This window comes from Rhinatrema bivittatum, chromosome 2 (genome assembly GCF_901001135.1).
Source record: "Rhinatrema bivittatum chromosome 2, aRhiBiv1.1, whole genome shotgun sequence".
Taxonomy (NCBI): domain Eukaryota; kingdom Metazoa; phylum Chordata; class Amphibia; order Gymnophiona; family Rhinatrematidae; genus Rhinatrema; species Rhinatrema bivittatum.
The window spans coordinates 720925940-720940649 of record NC_042616.1 but is presented as its reverse complement, the minus strand read 5'-3'; the positions used below and the strand labels follow the sequence as shown (position 1 = coordinate 720940649).

The 14710-nt window shown below is 45.7% G+C and overlaps 1 protein-coding gene across 4 annotated transcripts in view; it reads left to right on the top strand.

Moving 5' to 3' along the window:
- RNF19A (ring finger protein 19A, RBR E3 ubiquitin protein ligase) overlaps positions 1–14710 on the top strand; it is a 217993-nt gene that overhangs the window by 156673 nt on the left and 46610 nt on the right. For all 4 annotated transcript variants that reach the window (XM_029591803.1, XM_029591801.1, XM_029591802.1 and 1 more), the window contains 2 exons: positions 7076–7238; positions 9183–9297. In XM_029591803.1, the coding sequence (XP_029447663.1) occupies positions 7076–7238; positions 9183–9297 (278 nt within the window). The remainder of the gene's footprint in view (positions 1–7075; positions 7239–9182; positions 9298–14710) is intronic.

Sequence of the window (14710 nt, the reverse complement as noted above, 5' to 3'; positions counted from 1 at the left end):
TACCTGGATCAGTCCAGACTGTGGGTTGAGCCTCCTTTCCAGCAGGTGGAGACTATCCTCTAACCCTTCAGTATTCGTCTGTCTCCAGCAGGTGCAGCAGCTCACCCTTCGTTCTCTGCTTGGGCTAGTCAGCCTTTTTTTTTTCTTCTTCCTCTCGGATCAAGCAAGTACTTATTCTTATTTTCCTTAGTAGTAAGGGACTTTTTCTTTAGTGATTTTTTCCTTTTCTTCTGTGGGAGACGGTTCCGTCTCCCGGCTCTTGCCGGTCTCAGGGGGCTTTGCCCCTTGCGCGCTGCATAGCCTGAGTCTGTTCCGCTTCCAGGTGTGGGGACCGAGTCTCTCCGTCTCCCCCCTCCCCCCAGCTGCTGAGAGGGTTTAGAACCCAACTGCTGTGCTCAGTTAAAAAAAAAAAAAAAAGTGAATAAATATTTGAAAGAGGAATTTCACTTTTTATTATTAAGTTGCAGGTATTCCCCTACCTCCAGCTTATTTGCAGCAGTAGACCCGTATTTTTCTTCTTCGGGTCTCAGGAGTCTTGAACCAGCAGCCAGACAGGCAGGAGTCAGCAGGATTCCCCCCTGCTTCACTCCTGGCCTCCAGGCTGTCAGTCAAATTTTTTCTCGGCAGCCTTTTTTTCCTCAGAGCGGCTCTCTTTGCTGCGGGCAGGCAGCCTGCCTCTTTTCTGCCAGCCCCCATCGAGTTTTTGCCGTAGGGGTTTCTTCTATGCCTCCCTGCCGGGTGGGGAAGGTCCCTCCTCGGCAGGGAAGGCAAATTTAGCCCAGGGATCTCGTCCCCAGAGCTTGGCCAGGCCATTCTTGAGTCGGGAAGCCCGGGAACGGCGGCCGTTTTGCATTTTTAATTGGCTCCGTTTTCAGAGCTTTCTGGGGCTGGGGGGCCGATATTTTTTTTTTTTTTTTTTGCAGCTACCCCCCCGATTTGAGCCCCCCAGGAAGGGTTTTTTGTCACCCCCTCGCCTCCCTCTTCCCCTCCCCCACCCGGGATTTTTGGGCTCGTTTTTTTGTGTTTTTTTCCCTCCTCCTGCGTAAATTCCCTTTAGTGAGCATGCAGGAGGAGGTGGAAGGTCCCCCCTTGCCTCCCCTCGGGACAAATCATTAAAAAAAAATAAATTTTTTTAAAATTAAGTAATTCCTAATCAATTTAAACAAAAATTTCCCCACTCCGTACCATTGACAGTTCGGCCAGCTGCGGGGTCCCTTGGGGCGTGGATGGTCCCAGAGGTGCCCCCTCCCTGCCCCCGATGGATCCCGGTACTCCCGGATCCTATAGCCAACCCGGTTGTGTTAGTTAATCTTCCTGGTGCCGCCTCTTGTCCACGGATATGGCCCCGGTCCTGGCAGGATCCTGGTTTCGGCAAGCGCCTTCTCCTTCCTCCCACGCTCAAACAGTTGCGCCTGCGGCTTTCGCAGGCTCCCCGGTCGGGCTGTGCCCTGAACGAGCTCCCCCTCCTGGTGGCATGCTTTGTTTAAAAAAAAAAAAAAAGGAAACTCCATAATCACTCCGTGGACTACTTCTGCGGTCGCATTTCAGGAGGGTTTTCCCGGTTTTCAAGCAGCCCCGGTACGCTTGCTCGAGGCTCCTTCGAAGCGCACTCTGATGTTTTAGCGCCGGGGATGTGTTCCACTATTTGCTGCAGTTTCCTGCTATGGGCAGGTCTCACATGGGGTCCTCGGCAAATTTCCTCTGCGCCCGGGACCTCCCGTGGCCAGAGGCTGCGCATTCGACCCTTCTCTGCCTCCAGCCGGAGGCGATTGCCTTGGAGATGTCCGCCACACGGCTCCTCTAGCTGCGCCACTGGTCGGCCGCTCCGGCCTCCTCAGTCCGGTGGGGTACGTTGCCATTCAAAGGTAAGCTGTTCCTTGTCCAGGGCCTTGAGAAACTAGGGATTTCCTTAGGGACGGTAGGGGCCATCAGCTCCCGGTGGCCCGTCCGAAACAATCCTGGTCCTTTATACCCTCTAGTCCACGCTTTCGGGGCCAGAGTCAGTATACCCCACGCGGGCACGGTGACTCCTCAGGGGGGTTTGTCCTTCGTGATTGCAGTTTTTGTCGCAGCATTCTTGTGGGTGCCATCCCTTTCGCGAGGGTTAGCCCACGCGCTCAATCCTTATGCCTGCACATACTCCGGAGTGTCTTTGCCTCATGCTTCGGTCTCCTTCTGAGGCGGTTGCCTTTCCCTCTTCTCCGCGGACTGGGTCCAGCTCCGGTCGGACCAGGGGGTCCTCGACGTTCTCAGACATGGGTACGTCTTCGCCTTCCTCGAGTTTGTCGGGATCTTTTTTCTGTTTCCCCGGGTGGTCGGTCCCTGCGGCATACAGTGGAGCAAACCCCCGCCAAGCTCCTGTGTCTGGGCGCGGAGGCCCCGGTCCCAGCCAACGTACTTGCCGCAGGCCACTATCCTATTTTCTTCGTTCACTCTTAGACCTCACAAGAGTCCCCGGTCTCTCAGTTCCCGCTTCTCCGCATGCACACCCTGTGAGCATTCTCGTGCCGTCCTGCCCCGGGGCATTCCTCGTCCCACTCGTTTCTCACAGTGGCATATTCCATTTTCCATTTCTTCGGGGCTGCCATAGTCTCTTCGTGTTCGCGTCCTCCGCCGGGACTTCGAGTTCTGGACGCTTCCCTTTGGTCTCGTGACGGAACCTTGCATCTTCACCAATGTCTAGGTGTTGATGGCAGCAGCTCTCCGCCGGGCAGGACTCCTCGTCTACTCTTCCGGGCCAAGGTGGAGGTTCTTTGTTGGCGGTCGGTGTATCGCGTACTAGCTTTCTTTGCGTCCCTGGGGTGGATACTGTATTTCTCTTAGAGCAATCTTCAGCCTTTCCCGGAGTTAGAGTACCTGAGAATCCACTTCGACACCCGGGTAGGCAAGGTCTTCTTGCCTCATGCGTGGGCCCTCGAGTTGTTCGGCCGGTTTCAAAGTCTGCCCTTGCTTCCTTCTTTGACGGCTTGTGACTGCCTGCAGATCTTGGGCTCCTCGGCTCCTACCCTCGACCTAGTCCCTTGGGCCCTTGCTCCAATATGGCTGTTCTAGATAACTTTGCTGTCCCGTTGGCAGCCACTGGCGGAACAATCTCACACAGTTCTCCCGTTCTTGGGCTCTACCATCGCCGTCTTACAGGGGTAGATTCCCCCTTCTTCTTTTGCTACCGGGTCTACCTCTCCAAGTTCCCCAGCGGACGATAAGGCCCACGGATGCCAGTCTTTCGGGCTGAGGCGTGGTCTGCCTCTCCCAGTATGCCCAGGGGACCTGGCCAGCGTCTCCGTCTCGCTGGCACATTACGGAAGCTCGGGCGATGTTCCTAGCTCTTCTGGAGTTTCTTCCTCTCATACGCGGCAAGGCGCTACGGGTCTTGCCCGACAACTCCACCACCGTGGCTTGCATCAATTGCCCAGGTGGCGCTCTCAGTCCGTGGGTGGCCCTGGACACCAGCCTTCTCTTCGCCTGGACAAAGCGACACCTACAGTGCCCGGCGGCCTCCCACTCCGCGGGCTAGGGGAATGTTCAGGTTGCTTTCTCCGTTTTCAGTCGCTAGATCCCAGGGAGTGGGAACTCTTTGGCTCAACCATGGTTTTCTCATCGACAGGTGGTCCCCTCCCACCTGGTCCTCATGGCGACTCTTCTCACTACCATGGTAAATTGGTTCTTCCGCTGGAGGGACCACGGCTCGGTGGGCGTAGTTGCTTTGGCTCTCCTGTATGACTCTGTTCGCCTTGGCCAGCGGTACATCTTTTTCTACTTCCCCCCCCCCCCCTCCCCCCCCAGTGTCTCTGGTCGGGAAAGTTCTCAGACGGATAGTTCTTCACTGGTGTCCCAAGGTTCTGGTAGCGCTCGAGGGGCCATTCAGGCCTTGGCTTGCAGTTTTTCTCAACCTAGCGACGGTCGGACCTCTGCGGCTATGCCATCTTCCTCGGCTCCCTAGTCAGGGACCTGCATTTTTTCGACCAGGCCGTTCATGCTTGTCTGTCGCCCTGCCTTTTTGAACGACGATGTCTCCGGGCCGAGGGTTTTTCGGAGGAGGCCGTCTTCGCCTTGCTTCGGGCCCGGAAACGGTAGACTCCCTGGCGTACTTGCGCATCTGGAACGTGCTTGAGTTTGTTCGAAGTCAGGTTTCTCGACGTACTCCGCACCGATCTCGTTAGTCCTTTCTTCTCCGAGGCAGTCTTTCCAAGGGTCTTTCCTTTCGTTCTCGGCGCGTACAAGTCTACCCCTCGGCTCTCTCCTAGGTCGAGTGGCAGGTCGTCCCTGGACTTTCAGGGGCGTCAGGCATCTCCATCCACCTTTTCGCCAACTTGTCCATCATAAAGTTTACACTCGGTTGTTCGGACCCCTCTGTACGGCTCTGTTCGACTCTCTCCGTCGCGTCACCCTGCAGGCCCTTACGCTTAAGACTGTCTTCTGGTCTTAACTCCTCTGCTCGTCAGATCCAAGCGCTGTCCTGTCGGGAATCCTTTTTGCGATCTTCCGACTCCAAGGTAGCCCTCGTACGGGCCCTTCCTTTTTGGTGAAGCTTCGTCTAACTTCTTTGTCCTTCGGTCGGCGGAACTCCCCGCATTTCTCCTGCGTCTGGTGACGGTCCCAGTTATCTTGATGCCATACGGGTCTCCGTTACCTCGCTGCCATACGAGTTCTCTTGCTCTATTTCCTGGTCCCCGATGGCCTTTGTGCATCAGTCCATCTTCCTGTTCCCTGGCGTGGGTCCAATTGGGGTAAGCCAGCTTCTGAGTCCACTATAGCGCGCTGGATGCAGGAAATGATCTCTTCGGTTGTTTTTTTTTTGTCATGGCCTGGCGGTTCCCCGAGGGTCTTCCGCCTCATTCTTTGCATTCTCGAGCTACTTCTTGGGCAAACATTCACTTCTCTCCAGGGGCGATTTGCACTGTTCATACTTGGGTGTCCTTATCTCTTTTTGCTCGATACTATCGCCTAGATGTGTAAGCTCTGCTTCGGTTCTTTTGGGCTGCCAGTGCTTCGAGCGGGACTGTCTTGATCCCACCCGTTTTAGGGAAGCTTTGGTACATCCCACAGTCTGGACTGTTCCGGGTACATACAGGGAAAGGAAAATTAGTTCTTACCTGTTAATTTTCGTTCCTGTAGTACCACGGATCAGTCCATACGCCCTTCCCTGTTTGTCTTTTTCTGTCCTCTCGAAGCTGTTTTTTCTTGCAGATCTGCAGAGTCTACTATCTCATTTTTGTACAAAAATACTGAGCAAAAACACCGGAAGCCTTAGTTGTTCTCATGCCAAGAATATGCAAGAGCGGGTAGTTAGGCCATATTCCTTACATTTTTCTACAGTTGCTCCATTGAGCTTTATGGTTACTTGCTTGATCCTACTTTGGTCGTCTTGTTTTCTGCTTTGACATACGTTATACTGAAGGGGTAGAGGATAGGCTCTGTCCTGATATAGGGTATCCTTCAAGTTTTAGTCTGTCTCCACCTGCTGGAAAGGAGGCTCAACCCACAGTCTGGACTGATCCATGGTACTACAGGAACAAAAATTAACAGGTAAGAACTAATTTTCCTGTCCTCCTGTCCAGTGTTTCCCAATCTTTTCAAACCCAAGGCACACCTACATTAACAAAAATATATGGCACACCAACCTCTCAGAATAGAGCAGGCAGTGTGGACATGGAGGACTCGTATGGCCAGAAGAAAAGCAGGTGAAGCACTGAAAGCCCAACCAGTCTCTTCCATATTTTAAGAGTGAGAAGAGACTGAGTGGAATAAGCTGTGAGGGAAGCAAGCTGTGAGCCTTAAGTTGTTATACCTTCTATGGATCGCAGCCAAGGACCTTCACTGCACTTGCTAGACTAGGGAAGGTTATAAATAAATAGGGGAAGTACTTGGGAAGTTGTGAATGAAGGTTTATGGTGGTAGTGTCCAATACTGGCTACTGGAAGAAGGTGAAGTATTTGCAATGAACAAAGAATAGAAAGACCCTGGGGTCATCATCTCAGACTTTAAGATGGCCAATCGGAGTGAGAAAACATTTGGGAAAGCAAATATATCTGGGTGCATTAGAGAGGGGGGAGGTATCACTTACAGAAAGGGGAGTAATATTACCTGTACGCATGTCTTTTGAGTACTTGTGTACTTGAGTACTGTGTAGAGTTTTGGAGACCTATGGGCATTAAAAAGGTGGATGCAATTCAAAGCAGGACCACCAGCATACATTGCCTGCAGTGTACTTTTGGAAGAAAGAAGGGAAAGGTGAGATTTGATACAAACATATCTAAGCCTCAATAAAAAAACAAAATGTAACATTTTCCATAAAATGAGAAGCTCAAGGGCAAGGGATTGTCATAGGGAAGGGAAGCTGAAAGAGAATGTGAGAAAATACATCTGAAACAAATTTCAAACATAGGTTATAGGGGCTAAAAGAATGACAGAATTCAAGCGTCTATGGGATAAACATAAGGGGTCTTTAATGACAAAGGGAGGGAGAAGACCATAGATTGAGTAATACCTATGACAGCACAGCAGGCAGGTACAAATGGACAGACTGAATGGACCAAATGATCCTTTTCTGTTGACATCATCTTTTATTCCACTATGCAGATTGTTCATGTGTGTTAGAGCCCACGTTATGAAGTGCACCCATCCTTGTTCAGTTTTAAGCCTTTGAAGGGAAAGTGGAGAGCATGTTGTACCAGAGTTTGCACAACTCAGCCAAGGCTGGGCCTAGTGATGACTGGTTGCAGCTGAGCTACATTTTTTTTCTCCTGTTGTAAAGTTTATGCAGTATTTGTTCACCACTTTAAGCTTTTATTTGATTTCAATTTAATTATTCATAATATTTTATAAGAATTCTCATTCGAGAGGTTGACTGATTGTTGCTTTTGTTTTGCAAGTCTTGTGAGCATTACTAAAAGACTGAGAAACCTATTGAAACAGAATATTTTGAGACCTTGCCATAAAAAATATGAAATTGACCAAGGGAAGTGGTTTATTGATTGAATGTTTATAATTTTAACTGAATAACCTTTTAACTTGATTTTCACAAAAACAAGCTCTGGACAGCAAGTTTTATTTACTTAAATGTCTTTCCCATTAGCCCATCTGGTTGTACGTTTTGGGGGAAAAAGCCATGGAGCCGGAAGAAGAAAATATTATGGCAGCTAGGGACACTTGTTGGTGCGCCTGTGGGAATTGCATTAATTGCTGGAATTGCTATTCCTGCTATGATTATCGGAATTCCGGTATATGTGGGCCGTAAGGTAAAGTACATCTTATTTCATACCAGTTTAATATACTTTATTAGTTTTAATTCTATTTATAGCCATCTTTGAGACTAAAATCCCTAACTAAAATGTGCTAAAGTTTACTTTGATGAAGCTGAGAGAGAATTAATGCTTTCTCTCTTATAATTTCCAACTCTAAATTTGTTCAGTTTTCCAAACCATAAGTATATTAATCCCGCTGGATGGCTCACTTGACCTATCATGTGCCAGGTTGGTGGAACTGCTCCCAGGTTGTGAAACTTGCTCATGTTCAAATGCTTTTAAATGGTGACAAAGCTGTTGGCACTAACCACATCAGTTCCCTTTTGCCACAGATTAACAGATGCCTGTTCAAGGACTTCCATAGTCTTCATGCTTCTGCTTTCTTTGAAGACTTCTATAGATTTCTTAATCTAGATTTTGCTGTTTATGTTGGCAAGGCATATATTGTACTCCAGAGACAAATCCCTGTCTCTGGAGTACAATATTTGTATTATATTTTTATAACATAATATATTCTATTATATTTTATTTTATATTAACTGTTACTCCTGGCTGCTTCTCTAGGCCACCATTTGTTTGAAAAAATCTCATTCTATGTTTCTGTAACTCTTTACTATCTTCCCTACAGCCCAAGTTCGCGTATGCCCTGTTTATTGTAACTTTATGCTTCTTGGTTCATTTGATTTTACCCCTATTGACTGTAAACCGATGTGATATTGCTATGAACATCGGTATATAAAAGTGTTTAAATATATGTTAATGGCCATCTTTTGAAATGCATTAAAAGCTGTGCCACTAACAATAGAAAGCTTTTGTTTTAAGATTAACTGATTTCAGAGAATTTAAAAAGAAAATTGGTTGTGAAGTTTTTTCTTTTCTGTCACACATTAGAGTCCTCATTCTATCAAAAGCATTCAGTAGCCAAGTCTGCATAGAGATTAAGATGAAAAGGTATACATTGGATATCACCCATGAATTGTAGTTAGAACCAATACTGCACCTAAGTGTGGATGAAACCTGTTTCTAATTATTTCAGAAGTTTTATTTCTTTATTTCTGAAGCAGCCATATTACCAGCATGTTTTCTTATAAATAGTTGATTGTAAAAAAAAAAAAAAGTTTCTTTGCCATTGATTTTAGATCCCAGTAAATTGGGATGATACTTGGCCTTTTGTTATCATTTATTTATTTATTTATTTAAATTCTTTTAATATACCGATGCTCAAGACAAGTCTTATCATACCGGTTTACAGTATAACCAGAGGAAACCATTTAACTAAATGAAAGAAAGTTACAATGAACAGGGAGTACAGTTCAGAATATTTGAGAGAGAGAAAAGTTTAACATAACGTTCCTAAAAGGTAATGCAGGAGAGTAACAAGCAAACGATTATAATGGAGAGCTTATTTTAGCATCATATCCATGTATGTAAAATAAAATGCATTGTAAACAGTTGCTGGGTGCCACTGGGATTCTTAAAGACAAGAAGTAATATTAAAAGATGCACATCTTTTAATCAAAATGTAAGAATATAAGAAATGACTTCAGTCAGAACTGAAACTAGGAATATGGCTAGCAAAGGGGAGAAATGAATCAAACAGATTTATATTCTGAAGAATGTAGTACTACTCTAATCAGGTTTAAAAGGTAAGTGTCTATAATAAATGCAGAAAATTTACATGTTAAAAAGAAATCACAGAAAAATCATGTTCTGATATGAGATAATCAAGTGTACTGTGTAGCAACCATTTGTGTTGTCCAAATTATCATGAGACATTAACCAGTGATAAAGCAACTATAATACTTGTCATTATAGTTAACCTTTCTGTGTTCAATTGTCTTAGTTGAAATTTCAAAGTAAAAAAAAAAAAGTTATTCTGTTGCACCTTGTCCATTTCAAAAAATAATTTATCTTCTCTCAATGTCTTAATTCCCAAAGATTCACAATCGATATGAAGGCAAAGACATTTCAAAGCACAAGAGAAATTTGGCAATCGCAGGTGGTGTAACTTTGTCTGTGATAGTATCTCCAGTAGTAGCTGCTGTAACTGTAGGTAAGCAAGTAATTCAGTGGGGTTTTTGTTTTGTTTGTTATTTTTAAGACTAAAGTTACACAGATGAGCCAGGTGAGACATTACTGCTTGCCATTGTTATAAAATTTAAAATGCTGTTTTGTGACCTGGCTGTTTCCTCCTGCTCCTTTTGGACTTCCAGCTCTGATGGAACCAAAACTGGGATCTGATGCCATGAACCTTCATTCGCAACTACATGGGTTTTTTCCCCTATTTTATCTTCCCTGCCAATATATTTTGTCCAGTCACTGCAGTGATGGTCCTTGGCCAGAGACCATGCACTAGGTCTATCTCTAGCACATTGCAATCATGGGCCCTAAATGTGCCACTAAGTGTGGCCATTGTGCAATGACTATTACTTTCTCTCCCCGGGGCTGGCGAATACTACTGGCTGTGCCTCAGTATATAAAACATTATTTAATCACCAGAACTGCATTTTAGTTGGTCAAAATGACTAGTCTTAAGGCCAGTAGAGTTTGTAAGTTCTGCTCATTTGCTGGTACCTGATGGACTGACCTAGAGTAGAACTGAAAGTAGCTTTGCTGAGAATTCTTCCACAGGCGATGAATACAGTTCATGGACTCTTGCGTATTAAAGCAGTTTTTTGGAAGAGAAAAAGGAAAACTGCCAGAATACAGTCCTTGTCCATCTTCTTCCCTCTCTGACAAAATCTAATATTAGTTTAGTATCATTTTGATCCTTGCAGTCTTTAGTGGTCTATCTTTTGACCATGCTTTCTGTGTGACTAATCTTCTTTTGTCAGAAGTCAGTGTGTTTGAGTTGTGTCCAACAGTACAAAGAGGTGGCTATTCTTTTGTCTGTCTTGGTGGCAGACAGATGGAGGTAATCTAAGTGCCAAGGACGGACTGGCTATCGGGGGATTGGGCTGCTCACACTAGTCACATGGTCTTCATCTCATTTCCTGCTGAGGTGAAGCTGCGGAACAAGTTATTTTGCGGGGAGTGACTCACAACGCGGCCCGAGGCAGGTGTCTGCGGGGCCCCGATGGAGTCCAACCTGATGCAGCCCGAAGAAAGGCCTACTGGCTCAGCAGGATGATGTATCTGGCAGTTGCAGGTCCGCTTCCTCCCACTTCCCCTCCAGCAGAAAATAAGCAGCGCAGCCAAGACCCAGAAGAGAGGATGACGACTGAGAGGGACGTGTGTGTATATGAGAGAGCGCCAGCATGTGTGCATATGAGAGTGTGAGCCTGCATGTGTGCACATGAGAGAGAGAGAGGATAAAGATTGTGTGGCCTTCTTCACCCAAATCCACAACAATCTCTGGGGAATCAAAAGATGCCAGGTATTTATTTGTTTAATGGTATGGAGAGCTGGAGATTTTTAATTATTTAATTTTTAATTATTTAAAATTTTGGGGTGTTATTTCATGTGTTTGCTGTTTTGAAATATTTTATTGGTGTTTGGGAAAAAGATCTAGGAATCATAAGAACATAAGAACATGCCATACTGGGTCAGACCAAGGGTCCATCAAGCCCAGCATCCTGTTTCCAACAGTGGCCAATCCAGGCCATAAGAACCTGGCAAGTACCCAAAAACTAAGTCTATTCCATGTAACCATGGTGGATAATACTTAAAATTGTCGGCTCAGTCTGCTGGAGCAGTCAAAAAAGCAAACAGAATGTTAGGAATTATTAGGAAGGGAATGGTTAATAAAACGGAAAATGTCATAATGCCTCTATATCGCTCCATGGTGAGACTGCATCTGAATATTGTGTACAATTCTGGTCGCCGCATCTCAAAAAAGATATAGTTGCGATGGAAAAGGTACAGAGAAGGGCAACCAAAATGATAAAGGGGATGGAACAGCTCCCATATGAGGAAAGGTTGAAGAGGTTAGGGCTGTTCAACTTGGAGAAGAGACGACTGAGGGGGGGGGGGGGGGGGGGGATATGATTAGAGGTCTTTAAGATCATGAGAGGTCTTGAACGAGTAGATGTGAATCGGTTATTTACACTTTCGAATAATAGGACTAGGGGGCATTCCATGAAGTTAGCAAGTAGCACATTTAAGACTAATCGGAGAAAATTCTTTTTCACTCAGTGCACAATAAAGCTCTGGAATTTCTTGCCAGAGGATGTGGTTAGTGCAGTTAGTGTAGCTGGGTTCAAAAAAGGTTTGGATAAGTTCTTGGAGGAGAAGTCCATTAACGGCTATTACTCAAATTTTTTTAGGGAATAGCCACTGCTATTAATTGCATCAGTGGCATGGGATCTTCTTAGTGTTTGCGTAATTGCCAGGTTCTTGTGGCCTGGTTTGGCCTCTGTTGGAAACAGGATGCTGGGCTTGATGGACCCTTGGTCTGACCCAGCATGGGAATTTCTTATGTTCTCTGTTCCCTACCTTGTTGGATTTGATGGTATATCGCAGAGGACAAAGAATGTTGGTGTTGTCGTTCTAAAGCTTTTAACTGCTGTGTGAGTGTAGCAAGAGCTTCCCCTCTCTTTTTCTTTATGTAAGAGGCTCTAGAAATCACATATCCTCGAGTAACAGATTTAAGGCCTTCCCATATGTATATGGGACTTCATCTATGTCTTTAAGCTGCAAATAGTCCTCTATATTTAATTTCAGTTGCTTCACATAATTGTCATCACTGAGCAGAAAATCATTGAACTTCCAGAAACGTTGGCCGATATAATTCTGAAGCGCTAGGGTAAACCAAACCGCTGCATGGTCTGTCCAATAAACAGGTTCTATGTCTGTTTTCGTCACCTTATTTATTAACGCCTTATCTGCCATCAGCATATCTATAAGAATTATCGGAATGCATAAAAAAGGTAAAGCAACGAGACTTCGGAAAGCGGGAACGCCAAATATCTAATAACATGCTTTGCTGCATTAGCACTTTCAAAGCCTGCCAGGCTACCCTAGTTCCCACGCTTCTGTGTGAGGAATTGTCTAAGATTGGATTCGCTGTGAGATTAAAATCCCCTCCGAGGATTAACGCACCCTCCGCTTTTTCCTGGATTAGGGCACTGACCGTGATAAGCAAGCACTCTTGATGTTGATTAGTGTTATATATATTAGTAATAGTTACTATCTCTTCCCATCCATAAAGTTAAAAGAATAAACCTTCCCTCAGGGTCTTGAACACATTGCTTCAATTTGAATACAACATCTCTATGTATTAGTATGCCCACTCCAGCGTATTTCTGCTTCTTAGAGCTATTAGCCCAATAACAGTGCGGAAATTTGGGATGACTCACCAGACCTTCTAAGATGTGTTTCTTGGAGGAGAGCTATCGAGGCCTGGAGCCTGTCGAGCTGCTTCAAGAGTAAGCCCCGTTTGCTTGCGGTGTTAAGACCTTTAACTTTAAGGGTGAGTATCCTAATTGACAACATCTGTACTCGACAAAAAATTAGCCTGTCTCCCCAACTCCAAAACAGGTATACCTGCTCGTCCAACCCCCAGCGTGCCATCCCTCCGTTCCCACCATAGACACCCTAAATTACTCCCTCTCTGCTGTGGTACCTCTATTAAAATGTCCCACATCCAGCTATGTATATATTCACCCATAGTTCCCTTCCCTGGTAATGAAGTGAAATTCCCCCTCCCCTCCTCCCCCTTCCCTCCCCATCTCAATGAGGCCTATATCGCACCTCCTTGCCCCAGAACCCAGGGGAGGAGTCGTCAGGTGAACGGCTCAATAGAGCTAAACGAATCAATTATCAACGTCAGCATGTGAAAACTCAGGCATGTAATCTGGTATTTCAATAATGTCCCTTTTTGCTCGTGATTGATTAGACATCCATCACACAGCATTAATACCAATAGTTCTGTGTCAATAAGCACTTATTTTACAGTTCTCACAGTCAGGTTACGTTGATGGGCGATGCAGATCCCTCAGAATTTCTCCGAAGCTGCCGCCCTCCTTTGGTTACTCTCTGCCAGCGGGGATTATCTTCTCTTGTTGATGGCACCAATTTAGTTGCCAGGGTCTTCAGAGAGCATGTCACATTGGCCTCCTTTAAAATAGGTATCACTTCCACCATCGTTTTCACTCGATAAGTAGTGCCCTTGATCGTAAAACTCAGTCCAAATGGATAAAGCCAACGGTACCGAATGCTCTCCTTACAAAGAATAGTGGTGATGTCCTGGAAATCCAAGCATATTTTCAAAGTAAGAGGTGAGAGGTCTGCAAAGACTGCTATGTCGTGACCATCCCATAGCCATACTGCCTGCTTACGAGCCGCTCAAAATACAGTTTCCTTTTGTTCGTATGAGTGAAAACATACAATAATGTCCCTTGGTTTATTAGTTATTTTTTTGTCCTAACACCCTGTGGGCGCGTTCCAACCGCACCTGCTGATCCCAGAGCCGGTCGCATCCATGTGCTCTGCCGTGAGGAAAAGCTCCCCTGCATAGCTTAGAGATTATCCCTTTGCAGTCGGTATATTCCAGCTGTTCCAGAGTGCTGCGAAATCGTAAGTTGCAGCGCTTACTTCTGTTTTCGAGGTCCTCCAGCTTTTGAATAACACCTTCAAGTTCTATTTTTACCTCTGTGTGCTCAATCCTTGCGCGTTTCAATTCCTCCAAGAGGGCGTCCACCCTGATGTCTATATCATTGATTCGCTGGCCTAGTTCTGATAAATCTTCTTTCACCTCGTTAATAAGATTCGTCAAGTCCTGTTTCGGGGTCCAAATTTCCAATTTAAGCTCCCGGAACCAGGCTCTAAAATCCTCCTGGGTAGGTATCGCCTGTCCCTGTTAGGCGATGTTGGCCGCCTCGTCCTTGTCTGGGTCGCTAGCGTCCTCGGCCGCCATGTTGTCTTGTTCGCTGTCTAGGCCCGGCTCCGCTTTAGAGTATGAAAATTTGTGAAAATCTACGGTTTTGTTTTTGACGGACATTGCCCCATGTGCCCTCTTACTTCTGCTGTGAAAAAATATATCCCAGCTGTTAGGATGCCTGAGATTTCAGTAAGATAATGCTGCTCTGTGAGGGAGCTCGCTCAGAGCCGTCCATTCACGCTGATGACATCATATCCCCCCCCTACCAGAGTATGTTTCTGAGTGAGAGAGAACAAGTGAGCAAATGAGCATATGTTTGCGCAAGAGGACTATTAAGCCAGTGGGCCTGTGTGAGTATAAAAGAGAGTGATTGAGCTAGTGAGCATATATATGTAAACAAGAGCATGAGTGTGTGAGAGAGAGCACGTGAGCCAGTGAGCATGTATGAGAGACAGCGTGTGATCTAGTGTGCGTGTGTGTGAGAGAATATAAGGGAGTTTTTAATTTTTGGGTGGTGGTTGCTGTGTCTGCTATTTTGAAATATTTAATTGATGTTTGGGAAATTTTAAAAAACAATGTTATATGATTGTAAACATTGGATGTTCTTTTCATCAGTTGTTTTGAAATATTTATTCTTTTTATGAGT